This window comes from Thermobia domestica, chromosome 18, assembly GCF_964235325.1.
Source record: "Thermobia domestica chromosome 18, izTheDome1.hap1.1, whole genome shotgun sequence".
NCBI lineage: Eukaryota > Metazoa > Arthropoda > Insecta > Zygentoma > Lepismatidae > Thermobia > Thermobia domestica.
Window position 1 is genome coordinate 178,561,984 of NC_137471.1, and position 16,116 is coordinate 178,578,099.

The following is a 16,116-nucleotide window of genomic DNA, read 5'->3' on the forward strand; positions in this document are numbered from 1 at the left end:
ACCGAGTGCATATTCGAATTCAGCGCAAAAAGTTCCTTTAAGATCAGGTGATTTTTCTCATGTAACAAACAAAAAGTTTAAATTTGTTAACTAGTGTTATTGACATTTTATATCACTATTCTAAACTGGATAATTATAGATTTGAATTGAATGCTGATTGAGCGATTTTTGCCAACAAAGAGAGCTAAATATTTCTTGAGATATCAGACTATATATAATTGTATTATTATTATGTATATTTTGTGATTGTTGCTTTGTGTATATATATATTAATCTAACAAATTAGTGTATATGCACAATCGCTTACTTGTTGTAATAAAGTTTGTTATCCAAAAGTTGAAACTTGGTATTTTCTTTATATATATTTTAGTTATTTGTCCTTTTTGTATTTTTGCAAACAAGGAGTACTAGATCATAACACTGACGTGTCACTGACTAGAAAAGGATTATCCATACTATCAAGTCCTTTCTGCCAGACAATTCTGATCCACTTCAAATCTATTGTAATTACTATTATTATTATTATTTTACTCTCGATTTGGATTCGTTTGGTTGTGTTAGGTGGAAGGGGTCGTTACAGACTTCTAACTAACTCAAATTCTTCTTCATACGTTCACGCTGTTCTCAGAATATAAATTTACATGTTTGATAATTATGTAAACAAAACTCTGCATCTGCTAGAGGATATTTCTGTCAAATATATATGGCTTTTTTAAATGTCTTTCTGTAAGCAAATGGGTGCAAAACGTGTGTCAAGATGAAGATGTGCAAACGCAAATGTGACATGCTCAAATATGAAAAAAAATCTTATCATATTTTTAAAAACAAACACCAAATCAAGATTAAAATACGTGTTCTCTAAGTGGTAGTCTGTGCCTAAATAGTAGCTACGGTATCTTGCCTACTGTTAGGGGTTATACAAATCCATTCTTGACACCTTTTTGCCGCAACTTGCCTTACTGTTAAGTTTTTGCATACTATCTACAACCGTATTAGCAAATTAAAATTGAACCACACACAAATGAATTCATTAACTTGTAAATTATAAGAGATTAGAATATCAGGACAAGGACAAGGACAAGAAAATAGGACAAGACCGATAAAATATATAGTGTCAATTACAAAGGATTCAGTATTTTACAATAACTTAGTCGCAATTTTAGTGTCTCCTGAGTAACAAGGCCTGACTTATATACCTCTTTTCCCTTTCTGGCATAGTCATGGGAAGCATGGGGTTTGTATGGTAGTGCCCTCACTTCTGGTTGCAAGACTCCTTTCGTGTGAATCTACGGTAGACATAATGCTGTTGATTCACACATTCTATGTTCCACCAGTTGTTTCATAACTTATTTTCATCATCCTTAATCACCTTTTCTCCTACACAGTACAATTGTAAAAAGCTAAAAGTAAAGTTTGATTTCATTGTTTAGCAAATGTAGTTGGAAGAGAAAATTTTCATACGTTTAATTTTTCTTCTCTATTCAAAACTCTTGTTTCTTTCACAGCTCTCAGGGAAATTAAATTCTTTGTTATGCTTACTACAGAACTTCTGGTATGAGTGAAGTTATATTTTTTGTCATGTGCTGTTTCTTTTATGTACAGAAAACGTTCTTGTTAACATATTCTTCATTAAGGCATTTTATGAGATTTTATAGTTAAATAACTATTACCTTAAATTCTCAAAGAGAAATGTTATTCATTATTTCCTGTTTACATTTCTAAACAAGAGAAACAAATTTCTCTCATGCTCACACAAATACAAATGTCTTTTGTGTGAAGTATTGCCATTGTTATATTTCTTTCTTTGTTGAAAAGGTGTTTAATCCTCCAGAATAGAACTATTTCAACAGAATATAATTATTTCTAATTGCGTCTTTCATATATATTCGCATTCCTATACAGAGATAACACACCCTTCCACTCTTTTATTGTTCATTTGTATTGAAATCAGAGGAAGACATTTCGTCACTGATGTAAAGAATGTCTGAAGGTAGTTCGATTTCTATTTACTACCAAAATGTTAGAAGGCTGAATAATAAGTGTGATGAATTTAAATAAGGTCTTTTGGCAACTAGTGTTGAATATAATATAATTATTCTGACGGAAACTTGGTTAAAGAAAGTCGTATATGATGCAGAATTATTTAATAATCAGTACAAGGTATACCGAAAAGATAAGATTGGAAAGGAAGAGGGAGGCGTATTGATTGCTGTAAGGCGACAGATAATATGCAGTGAAGTGAAAATAGCAAATAATGTATTTGAGGAATATAAAATTATGAAAAATTTAGCAAATGATAATATTTTTATAGTAGGAGATTTTAATTTACCGAAAATTAGGGGTTATGTAAAGCGTTGGCTTATATAAAATTAGAAAATTAGGGCCGTTATATAAAGCGTTGGCTGACTTTTTAAATCTCTACGATTTAAAGCTAATAAATAATGTTAAAAATAGTGAGGGAAAGACCCTTGATTTAATTTTAGCAAATATAAAACTTCCTATTGAAGTAAATAAAGAGGAGGCTCTTGTAAAATCTGATATTTATCATCCGGCTTTACTTGTAGATATAAAACTTAAATCAAAAGTAAGTGGTAGGCTTAGTGAACCAAAAATTGCATACAACTTTCGAAAACCAAATTTTTATGAAATGTATAATAGAATTCAAACAGAAGATTCGAGTAACTTAGATAAAATAGATGATGTAGAAGAGGCAGTTGAATATTTTTACAATAGAATACGGTCAATATTTGATATAACAATCCCTAAAAACTCTTTAAATAAGGAAAATAAATATCCACGTTGGTTCCCGAAAGAAATTATTGAATTAGTAAAATTGAAAGAATATTATGGGAAGCATAAGAAAAACTCAGTATATAGCACAATGATGTAAAAAAATGTAAGGTCAGAACTGAAACAAATGATCAGAGGAGCGTATAAAAAATATGTAAATGAGTCAGAATTAAATATTAGAAATGATATAAGTATATTCTGGTCATTTATGAAACACAGGAAAGTGACGAAAGTAGCTCCCAATGTTATGACTCTAGATAACAGGGAATATTGTACTAATAAAGATATTGTTAATGGTTTTGCAACTCATTATAAAGCTGTATATCTGCCGGTTCCATCAACTTACAAAGTGAATGACAGAAACTATTATTATATAGTACACTATATATCAATTATATAGTACACTAAAATTAGATCCTGTAAATGTGACAATATCAAAACGCTATCCGTAATTTAAAACCTAAGAGAACATGTGGAATAGATGGAATACCACCTTATAACATTAAGGGTTGCTCGGAGGTTTTAATGCGTCCTTTATGTTATACATATAATTTAATGATTAAAAAACAGATGTTTCCAAGTACCTGGAAGATATCTCGTATTAGTCCAATCTTTAAGAGTGGAGAAAAATGAAAATTAACGACCGATATCAATAATTTGTGCTCCAGCCAAGGTATTAGAATATATACTCTATATACGTATTTTTAATCACGTTAAGTTCTTTATTTATCAGAACCAACATGGATTTGTTACAGGTAGATGAACTGCTACAAATCTGATTAATTTTGTTGAAGATGTACAGGATACATTCCATAAACAAAATAGAGTGGAACTATATACGTTGACTTCTCAAAGGCATTTCATAAAATTAATCATGATATTTTATTGAATTAATTGTCAAATTTTGGTTTGAGTTTGTTGTTTTTAAAATTAGTGGCATCGTATCTTGAATATAGAAAACAATATTTTCATACAATGGTGATCAGTCTTCTTTCTATCAAATGACTTCTGGCATACCGCAACGCTCTAACTTAGGACCTTTATTTTTTCTAATATATGTAAATGATTTACCGTCTAAAATTAAAAATTCGAACTGTATAATATACGCGATGATTTAAAATTGTATAAAGAAATATATACTAAGAATGATGAATATATGTTACAATCCGATATTACGGAAGCCTACAATTGGAGTGTTGAAAACATGTTGTATCTTAATTTACAAAAATGTCAATTTATGATAATAACTAAAAAGCGGAGCTATATTGATTGTAAATATTAGTTAAATGGTGTTGAATTGGAAAGGAAATATGAGATTAAAAACTTAGGTGTATATTTTAATAATAGCTTGTCATTTAAAACTCATATTGATAACTAACAAATAATGCTTATCGAATGTTAGGTTTTATTATAAGAAGTACAAAAATATCCATGATATATCAGTTATTGAAATATTTTATACTTAAGTACTTCGAAACAAATTAGAGTATGCATCAATAGTATGGTCACTAAGTTGTAAGTCACAAAAGAAATGAAATTGAAGTAATACAAAAGAAATGTTTGAGATACTTATATTTCAAAAAAACATTGTTTCATCATATCAGAGAAAAATATCGTATATGTGGTTATTAAAGGAATTTTACTATGTCAAATTAACAAACAGAAGGATTGTAGCTCAGCAAATGTTCCTATATAAAATTATCAATGAATTAATTGATGATAGTACGTTTTTGGAAAGAATATGCTTTAACGCTACCCCATGTAAATTAAGAAATAGGTATATTTTGGTAAATAAAACACCCAAAACAGTAGGATATAAAAATTCACCATTATTTGCAATGTGTGAAGCATACAACAAATTAGTAAAAATATGTGATTTGGATTTTAGTTGTAAAGTGAAAAATTATTGTAATTTGGTGGAAACTTATGTAAATTAGGAGTATATGTAAACCGCTGTCCGAAAATTGCAGTACATGATAGTAGGAGATAATGGTAATAGGTCGCGAAACATGAATACTTATGTATGTTGGCATTCTTGTGCGTGTTTGTATTTTTTTTGTGTGTGTTTCTTTGTATTTTTTGTATCTTTTTATTCTAGGGTTTGGTTTAAATTGATAACATAGATGTAATATTTTATGTAAGACTCCTGTAATCGGGATTCTTCTGTTGGAGTCAGCGGATTTAAATAAATAAATAAAGTCACGTAATGTACCTTAGCTTTAGTCAATTGACCTCTAGACTTTGTGTGACGCGTAAGTATTTTTATTTTGTGTTATATTTTATACTTGTGCTGAAGAAACAAAACTGGTATGCCATGAGCGGGAATCGATCCATAGACCTCAGATCTTCAGACACCCATCTTATCAAATTTTGAACAAGGAATAAAGAGAAGGGGAAAACTACTTGATTTGATATGAGAGATATACATTACTTGCTCTAGTTATTTCGATCGCAGTTTGTGCTTTGTGACAATTCACACAGTTCCACAATCGTAGAATTTTACTCGTAATTTACGTCATAAAATTATTATTAGGTTTAGCGCTTTACATACAGTTCATAGAACATTAAAGGAATATATAAATAGTGATCTAAATTATAACCCTAGTCGAAGAATTATTTATTCAGTATGTCGTCTCATCTTCCTATGCAGAAAAATGGCCAAACAAAATTCAATACTGCTACCAGCTAACTAATATATGTACCCCATTTCTTGTTGTCATAACATAATAGTTCTATTTGTAATTTGATGAACATAATAATATTATTATGTCCATGTGTAAAATAAGAGCCATTTATATATCTCTTCTATTCCTTTCACTAGCTACAGCTATATGCCTTTCCCTTACCTTCTTTTAACGTTCTAAAAATGAAAAAGAGGACAGTTTTCGTCCGAAACTGAACTTGCGACTCTAGGGTCTATAATGTAGAGCGTTACTGTCGATAACACCTTGGATATTGTTTATAAAGGAACCCATAAACTCTATTCACTAGCTTATTGTCCACATTTTGGACAGCTAGAAATGAAAATATTCTTTAGCGCTAATGTGCGTGCCAAAGGAAAATATTGTTTTACAAAATTTTCTTTTCTCGTATGATAGGATAATAAAAAATCTACCACGGTGAACAAAACAAACCGAGTGGCTTCAGTGGGAATCGATCTGAGAACCCTCTAATCTGGATACCATTTTCTTTTCTATTATACCATGGAGAAACTTCTTGAAATATAACGATACATTGAGTTTTTGTGGAGAGGGCCAAAGTAGTTTACATCTAATACTTTTCCTTGCTTTGATCTTGTTGCGTTCTGTCTTTGATCTTCGTACTATGATTGACACAACTAATACATTCTTTTTACATAATCCAGGAGTACTGTTTAACTTATCAGAAAATAGGAATCTAGTGGTGAAATGATATGGAGAATTTGTAATATTTTAAATTCATACCATGGGTGACAGCAAGGGAGAAACGATACTATCCTGTCGAGAAGAGTCATAGAAATGTTTGACGGATACTTTATAGAAACGAAAAGTGAACGATGAAGTAACGGTCGATTCATATTTCGATTTTTTTAATTCTTACATGTTTCAAACATCTCAATTATTTCAGAATCGTATGCATCTTAGATTCCACAACCAGTGTACTATATATATATACATATATATATATATATATATATATATATATATATATATGTATATATATATATATATCATTACTTAATGTTATCTTTCTATCATTGGATTAGAGTATTATGTGCAAGAATTTTAATTAGCTTTTTCTTTTAATTTGTGTAATTGATGTAGAACTGTGCGTAGTTGCTTTAATTTTTTTTGTGAGTTTCATGTCTTGTTCTTTTATTTCTTGTCTTCTTTATTTAAGTCTCCACTTTTGTAATAATATAATAATAAGTAATATTAGTGTCTTTAAAATCATTATACACTGTGACGAGAATGTGTTTCTGTTACCTAGTTTTCTATGCTATTTATATTCTCATTCTTAACTTAAAATATGCTTAGAAATGCTCGATAGTGTATACTAACCAGAAGTATAACGAATATCACGGAAAATACAGATTTTCAGTTCTTCGTTTCTAACATGATTGAATTCATGTCATTTATCTGCTAAACGAGAATAAGGAAACTCCATTATTTAACTGGAATTTGAGGCAATGGTTTATAGTAATTTTGTTTCAGTGGATTAATTTATAGTATATTTCTTATATACAGTGAGTTCTACGAAGTAAATTCGTACAGAATAAATACTGTACTGTATGTGGAAATGTGTTTCATACAGAGCGAAAGTCCCCATTTTGAACCTCTCAGTAGGTGAGAGCATATAGATATATTTGTGTATGAAATTTAACATCATCGTGTACACATATTCTGAACGTCATGTTTTTTCATCTAACCATTTACAAATGTCATAAGAAACTGGAACTGAATTCAGGTAATTTGTGAGTGGCAAGGAAAACACATATACATCAATTTGAAAAAATTGTATGTAGGACAGCGAACAATAAAATACCTACATACAAAATTCATTGTCATGTACTACGCAAAACTTCAAATTTGAAATTTGAAATTCAAATAATTAACCTTCTCTTTTGCAATATTTTTTTCTGGCGGAAATACTAAGTGTTTGATATATCACACTTATTTTCAATAACTTCAATATGGAAGCAGTTATATTATTACGAACAACAAATTGAGAAGGAAAAGGAGCAGTCCTTTAATTACGTAACAATGGACAAGAAATATCTCCTACTGCTCTATTCCTTTCCTCAAAGGAAGAGTGTACATTTTAACTCCTAACGACGGAGAGGCTTGAAAGAATGTTTCGATATAAGACTATATTTGTATTGTTATAATTTTGTATTTAATATATAGGTTTTAAATTTTCCTACGATTTTGTGAGTCCTAAATTTCTGTAATTCCCCCTAATGGAAACTACTATGTTTATAGAGGAATACTCATAACAGGTTAATATTTGTTTTTTTTTCTAGTCTCAAGGTGTTTTTCCGACATTATACGAACTGCATATAACTTTGTTTCAGATCACATAGCCATGGTCTACAAAATACTTGCAAACCGGTATGCGAGAATTTCGGGTTCCCAAACCGTACTTCAATAGAAATGGAAATAGAACATACACTTCATTCCTGCATTCAATGTGGAAAAACCTTCATTTATTTATATCTATTAAAAAAACACATGCTTATCCATACGGGTGAAAAGCCACTCTCTTGTAGCCATTGCGGCAAGAGGTTTAGAACCAAGTCATACTTAAAAACGCACATGCTTTTTCACACAGATAAAAGACCATATTTATGCACTCAGTGTGGAAAAACGTTTACCCTGAAGGCTGGTTTAAATCGACACATGCTTATTCATAGAAATGAAAGGCAATTTTTGTGCACTCAATGTGGAAGAACCTTTGTTCGTAAAGATGATTTAAATGAACACATGGTTATTCATACAGACAAATGGCCACATCATTGCATTGAGTGTGGCAAGGGGTTTAGTAGTGAGTCAGTTTTAGAAAGGCACATGCGTAATCACACAGGTGAAAAACCATTTTCCTGCATTCATTGTGGAAAAGCGTTTGCTACAAAAATTTATTTAAATAAACACTTGGTTATTCATACAGGCCCATGGGCACATCATTGCGTTCAGTGCGGCAAAGGGTTTAGTTATAAGAAATTTCTGGAAAGACACATGCTCACTCACACAGGTGGAAGGCCATAATCTTGCCGCCAATGTGAAAAATGAAATGAAATCGTTGAGTTTTACGTCCCACGATTATACCGGTTAGGCTAAAGGAGACGGTGATGATGAGTGATGAATGAAATGGTGGAATGAAGAAAGTGGGAGGAAACGGGAGAACCCCGAGAAAACCCACGCACGCGGTGTTTGTCCACCACAAAGTTCACTTGGCGGGGGCTGGGATCGAACCCGGTACCCCAAGCACCAGAGGTGAAAGCTCTACCACTGAGCCACCGCGGCCCCTGCAGTCAATGTGGAAAAGCTTTTGCTCGTAAATACGAATTGCGTATACATATTCTTAATCATACAGGCGAATTGCCAGAGCATTGCATTGAGTGCGGTAAGGGGTTTAATTGTAAGTCAGTTTTAGAAATTCACATGGTTACTCATACAGGTGAAAAACCATATTCCTGCATTCAATGTGGAAAAGCGTTTGCTACAAAAAGTAATTAAAAAAAACACTTGGTTATTCATACAGGTCAGGGGGCATATCATTGCATTCAGTGCGGTAAGGGGTTTAATCGGAAGTCGGCTTTGGAAAAACACATGATTACTCATACAGGTGCCAGTCCACATTCTTGCAGTCAATGTGGAAAAGTGTTTGCTCGTAAATACGAATTACGTAAACACTTCCGTAATCGTACAGTCGACTGACCAGAACATTGCATTGAGTTGACAAGGGGTTTAATTGTAATTCAATTTTAGAAAGTCACATGCTTATAGTGATGGGTAAATTCCCGGGAAGATATTTTTCAGGAATATTCCCTGGGAAGATTCCCAAAATGGGAATTTATCCGGGAATTTATGTACAATCAGAAAGAAAATTGCATTCTATTACTATATTATGATTTCAAAGTTGAATTAGTTTTTATATCACAGCATATTATTACTGTTGTCCACAGAGGATTCTTTAAAATCTATATATTCTGAACAGTACTATATTACTTTATTAACACTTTATTATATTTAGGGAGTACGCATAAATGTATATTTCTTTACAATATGTTCTATCAATTACCAGGTGTGTTAGTTGAAATTTGCCGTTTTTTTTCGAGAAAGAAAACACTTAATATTCAGGGAATGTCACAATTTCTTTATTCAAAATAATGACCATTTAATTCCACACACTTTGCCCATCTTTTAGGCAAATCATGGATACCATCCCCCAAAAACTATTTCTCTTTCGAGCCAAACCATTCGACGAGCCATTTTTCGACGTCTTCAAAATTAGCGAAGCGCTGCTCTGCAAGTGAGTGTCCCATCGAGGCGAAAAGGTGATAGTCCGACGGGGCGAGGTCTAGAGAGTACGGCGGGTGCGGTGATATTTCCCAATTAAGTGTTTTTAATGTGTCCTGCACCAGTTTAGCGGTATGAGACGGCGCGTTGTCATGTTGCATGATAACCTTGCCATGTCTTCGGGCCCATTCCGGCCGTTTTTCGATCAACGCATGATTCAAATTAATAATTTGTTGTCTGTAGCGATCCGTATTCACTGTTTCACCAGGTCTTAATAACTCGTAGTACACCACACTACACTGGTCTGACCAAACACAGAGCATTTTCTTACGGCCAAAGCGATTTGGCCTTGCCGTCGATGGGCCGGCTTCACCAGGCGCAAGACATGATTTTTTTCGCTTTGGGTTCTCAAAATAAATCCATTTTTTGTGCCCCGTGACAATTCGATGCAAAAATGATTTCCTTTCGAACCGTTGAAGCAGGATTTCACACACGGTTTTTCGCTTTTCCATTTGTCTATCCGTCAGTTGGTTTGCCACCCATTTTCCATACTTCTGGATCTTTCCCATGGCTTTTAAACGTTGGGAAATTGCTCCTCGAGTCACATTTAGTGTTTGTTCTAATGGGGCTTGCGATTGGGTTGGGTCTTCATCTAATAACGCCTGCGATTCCGCGTCTTTGAACTTTTTCGCGGCACCGGGATATTCCTTGTCTGTTAAATCGAAATCTCCACTTTTAAATTGACGAAACTATGTCTCACATGTTCTAATCACTGGAGCATGTTCACCGTAGGTTTCTACCACCGTATGAGCTTCAGCTGCTTTTTTCTTTTGATGAAGTAAGAACAGCAATGCATGCCGCAAATGCGATTTACTTGGAACGAAACTCGCCATATTCACTGAGGTAAACAACTCTGACGCAATTCTGTTGGCCGAATGTGACTTGTGTATTTTTGAAGGTTAATGTTTAGAGAAACAATTGACGTACATGCCGCATCATAGAAATGTATACATATTGCTAGGGACATCTAAAGGCAAAACCGCCAAACTTCAACTAACAAACCTGGCAAATGTGTGAAAAAATTATATAGTAACAGTTTAAATTTATATGTAAGTGGATTTGCTCAACTTGACTCTATTACTGATATTATAAACACATTAAATTTATAAATGTTATAAACCAATTAGAATGGATAAATGCTAGAAGATAAATGTCTCAATAATTTATCAACATTTGCGCATACATATTTATACTCACAAAATTTGCAAGATACTTATCTTTATATTTTAGCACGTAACATGGCCATACACGGCCTTTCATTCTACCTACTTCTCGAAATTCCATACGTTAATTCACATGTAAAAGAAGTCCGAGTACATCTTCAGAAATTCGAGTCAGAGAAAGGAGACAGACCGACGTCTATTACTAATGGCGGTTCAGGGTTTGTAAATAGTATTTCAGTAGTAGTTCTGCATAATTCTAAATTACTTTACAAAATGGTTCCTTTTCATCATTTGTAAATTAATACTTCGCTAATTTTGACTGTTAGCATTAGAGGCCAGCTTTTGCACCTAATTTTTTGCGATATTCTATTCCGATGCGGTTGTTTTATGGTTTCATACGTTGAATTACGTTACTAACGTTAAATTCAGACAGCATTGCAGAGCGAGCGTTAGCGAATGGAGGCGGATTAGAGCCCCCTATGGCACGTGTTTTCTATCTTCGTTAGCAACAATTCACTTTCTTTTCACACATAAATCACTTCCACTTGCCATTCCGTTTTGTATAAATCCCCTACTGCCTTAAAGAAATATGTTCGATACTTTCTTGACTTTTTGAACATTACTATCAACTCATTTCTTCTGTAAATCTTCCTACTTTTGGCTAGTTTTGGCCTCCAACACTAAACAATTACCCTATTTTTAGTGCAAATGGAAATGGAACTTAAAAATCATATTATTAATTATATAAAATACCGTCAAATAATTTTAAATTTTTTAATTTCCAAATCCTTTAAAACCTAGAAGTAAATCATAATATATTAAAATAAAGTAATAAGTGATATGGTTCTTATAATTTGGAAGATAAAATAAAGAAATGGAAATAAATTCCTTCCCGGGAATTTATAGGCCAGGGAAAAAACCCGGGAATATTACCATTTTTAAATTCCTTCCCACCGGGAATATTCCCACTGCCCATCACTAGATAAGAGTAAAAGAAATATATCTATATCCATTTTTGCTCTTTCGAGATTATCGTTAAAACCAGAAACTGTCTACTTTGACTACTTTCTATTTAAATTGGTCAAAGATGGGATGGATCCTTTGGACCTTGAATCGATCACAGAAAACCAATTCTCATAAATATCTTTCAGTTTTATCTCAATGGGGATCAATACGGACAATAAAAGCAGTAGTAATTTCTTTATCATTTAAGGTTTAATAGAGAGAGAGTGAAGAAAGTATACTTTCTTCAGATGCTCAATTAATTCTAGAAAACTACCTGTCGCTATCTGTTACTATGGTAATCTGTGTTGCGGGGCGCGGTGGCTCAGTGGTAGAGCGTTCACCCCTGGTGCTTGGGGTCCCGGGTTCGATCCCAGCCCCCGCCAAGTGAACTTTGTGGTGGACAAACACCATGCTCGTGGGTTTTCTCGGGGTTCTCCCGTTTCCTCCCACTTTCTTCATTCCACCATTTCACTCATCCCTCATCATCACCGTCTCCTTTAGCCTAGCCGGCATAATCGTGGGGCGTAAAACTTAAAGATTTCATCTCATTTATGGTAATCTGTGTTGAAACGGTAAAAGGTTGATTTCTTCCACTTCCGGTTTCAGAAAAGCGTTAACAGAGAAAATGGGACCTATTCTTGCGATGGCGAATCAATTCCAGAAAACCGCTTCTTGATATCCCTTACGGTTTTCTCCCTGTATTGAGATCGATATTGAAACCGGAATAATAGCTTTTTCAAATGACAAGTTACATAGCTTTGAGGTTTCCTGCTCCTTCAATAGCAGTAAAGCGACGTCATTTTGGGGCTGATTACAGTGTATAGACACACTCTAGAAGTCTAGAAGGCTATTCTAGTCATTAATAACACGAAACGAAAATAATAATAAACGGTATCTATTAGGAATGCCAAAATTTTAAGTTACTTCATTAAAATTTAAGCTTCGTCCCAAGCAAATCGTGGATTTAGAAGGCAAAAATCCTCACCACCAGCGACGACATTTTGGGAGGGCATAGACGATAATTGTCACTCCTTTTTTTATAAACACACACCATTTAATAAATCGTATTAGTCGCGAGGAAGAATCTGGAAAAAGTCTCCAAAATAAGAAGTTGGATCAGCCCGAGAGAGTAAAAGCAACCGGTGGTTTTAAATTATCAAGTCCCTTATCCTTATCATTTCTTGACCGCTGGTCGCTTGATGTGAGCGGAAGGTCCTCCCGTACACCCCCTCCCTCCTCTACTAAAGCTAAAAAAATGAGTATTTCAAATAAAGAACATAACTCCGAATCTAATCATGAAATTAATGAATTTCTTTTTCCGGTTTCATCCCTAAGGTGTGCTTTACGCTTTTGTCTATTCATGCTTTGATAGACCCAATGGGTTTTCGGAAAATGTAACTTAAACATTAAAAACTGACATATTTTGTAATTAATGTTTTCTTTCTTGTTAAGTATCTCCCCAATGAGTTTCGATGTGAAATCAAACATCTCTAATTAACTGTGTAGAACATTAAATAATCTTTCCAATGGTACCAATATTGTTACATTTACTTCCAAAAACAGCCGTACAGCGAGGTAATTTTGAAGCAAAATGCACTTTGATTGGAATGCTGATGCTCCGAATGGCACCACTGAATTTCAGCTCACGTCAGTCAATAAAGGTTTTGTTTCCGAGATAAAAGCTGATATTTTCCCCAATATTTGAAAAACAGTTCTCACCCTTCTCCCTTGAGCTCTCCTGCACTGTCATGATCATTTCTAGGTTTCCGGTCACTTGATACTAACGTGTGTTAAGGATCACAAAATTTTGAGGTAAGTAGAGATATCTTTTATAGTGTTAAAATCCATTTACAGCTCATATTCAAGTTGATTCAGATTTTTCAACTTTATTTGTGTGCAGTATTTCCACCGGTCTTTGAAAATAATTCCTTATTTCTTTAACAAATTTGTTTATCTTACCATAATGAAAAAGAAGAAAATATAAATAAGGTAAGAACATATGTAAAGATGTATTAAGTTAGGGCAAACACCATTTACAGGTGATATATAGGGTGATTGATAACATCGTTGTACACCTAAAGGGTATTTCTAAAATCAAGAATGATCTGTATTTTCTCAATGGTCACTAAAAAAATGTTTTTGCAGAAACCTCAATAACTCTATTTGTATGCAATTTATGAGAATATTACATTGAACTTCATTAAATAGTTACTAATTACTGGAAACAAGCAAAACTATTATAGTATTCTACATTATCATATCAAGTCTGCGCAAAATTACATGTTTCTTTAGTTTTTTTAAATCCTCATCAGATGAACCATTTTCTGGTACATAAGTGTTTATAAGTAAGTTATAACACTTGTTACCATTACAGTTACAGATTTCCATACATTCCACTGAAGCCTGCACAAGCTTGCAATTATTTGTGTCCCACGCATGTTTACATGTACAAGACTAATTCTGGGCAACTTTTAGGCATAGACTCCTGACTGGTCCATTTGGACACCAATTTTCCATCCGTAGTTTGCAACCAAAAAGTACGACTTTAAGGAAATCAATATTCGAGTCGGTGACGTGCCGCTAACTGTATGTTTGAAGGTGTGCTCACTTGATGTTGGGCATTAGAACATCCTTCGTTGGTGGAAGTTGGTCTCAGTTTTTGTAACCGACCAAATCGTCACATACAGCATTGATCGATATTATTGTGAGTCGGTGTAGAGCTTCATCGCAAATTCTTCTGCTCGTGCTATCGTCTCATCTAAATTACCAGATCCTATGTTACTATTCAAGTATGATTATTTTTACAATATACATTCCAAGTTTTTTTCAATTCCTGCGAACTGACTGGTGGTGTCGCTTCCACTCAGTACAAGGAACGCCCGCAAGGAATGGCACTTCATCGTTGAGCTCATTCACAATTGTGTGCATTGGAATAAATTCTGATTTTATTGCTGTTCTAATAGACATCCATGTTCCTCCGACTTAATTGTTTTAAAAAATGTATAAGGAAAACAAGAACATCGGTATCTTTGGAGACAATGAGCAGCTGATTATAACCGCAGCTGAAAGTATGGTATGCGCGATGTATTGTCCTCGTATCACCCTATTCTTGATTATATTTCAGAAACGGTAGGTCTTCTCCCTGTGATGAAAGTAAGTGTGTGATAACTAACTATCCACCCGATGTGATAACTAACTTACTGACTACAGAACGTAATCAGCTCTACAAAAAAGAAATGCTGCGAGGTCAGATTTCTTTTCAGGCAAATCAATAAAACATTTCCAATGTTGAGGAATCGGACCAATCTCGACCTTCATTATTGCTCCTGATTTGTCATTAGTAAATACTTGCTGTTCGTATAAATCTTGTATTTCCTTTAATAGAACATGGGTTGTAATAGTGGAATTCGTGAGCACGCCCTGTTTAGAAAGTTCATCACACATTTTACAAAAATATCCGTCAAATCACCACTAGTCAGTTCGCAGACATTGGGAAACAGAAAGCATGGAATATATATTGTAAAAAATTATACTTCCTAAGTAACATAGGATCTGGTATTGTGGATGAGACGATAGCACGTGCAGAAGAATTTGCGATGAAACTCTACACCGACTCATCAAAAAATCTCGATCAATGCTTTCTATGACGATTTGGTCGGTCACAAAAACTCAGACCAAATGATATGTTGTAGATATTCTGTTTCTAAGAAAAAGTTCCAATGGGCACAACCAGCCAGCCATCACTGACCGTTTGACCACTACAGGGCCACTTTTTTGAAAACAGCCGAAGAAAACGACATTCTAGATTTCGGTAAAAATGACTGAAATCGTGATATGTTGTAGCTATTGTGATCCTGAGAGAAAGTCTTAATGGGCATAATCACCAATCACTGATCATTTAGCCACTACGAGACCGCTTTTTTGAAAGCAGCCGAAGATAGAGATATTCTGGATTTCGATGAAAATGACTGAAACTGTGATATGTTGTAAATGCTGTGATACTGAGAAAAGTTTTAATAAGCACAACCACCAATCACTAACTGTTTGGCCACTACAGGGCCACATTTTTTAAAACAGCAGAAGGTAACGTTATTCTGGAT

At 33.8% G+C, this 16,116-nt stretch overlaps 1 protein-coding gene across 2 annotated transcripts in view; it reads left to right on the forward strand.

Annotated features, from left to right (window-relative positions):
- Positions 1-16,116, forward strand: part of LOC145675729 (uncharacterized) — a 98,336-nt gene that overhangs the window by 25,788 nt on the left and 56,432 nt on the right. Inside the window, exon 2 of one of the 2 annotated variants that reach the window (XM_081746356.1) lies at positions 7,844-14,191. The exons of the other annotated variant lie outside the window; for it this stretch is intronic. Coding sequence (XP_081602482.1) covers positions 7,844-8,534 — 691 coding nt within the window. The 3' untranslated portion in view covers positions 8,535-14,191. Of the gene's footprint in view, positions 1-7,843; positions 14,192-16,116 lie in introns of those variants that run through there. 2 annotated transcript variants of the gene reach the window in all.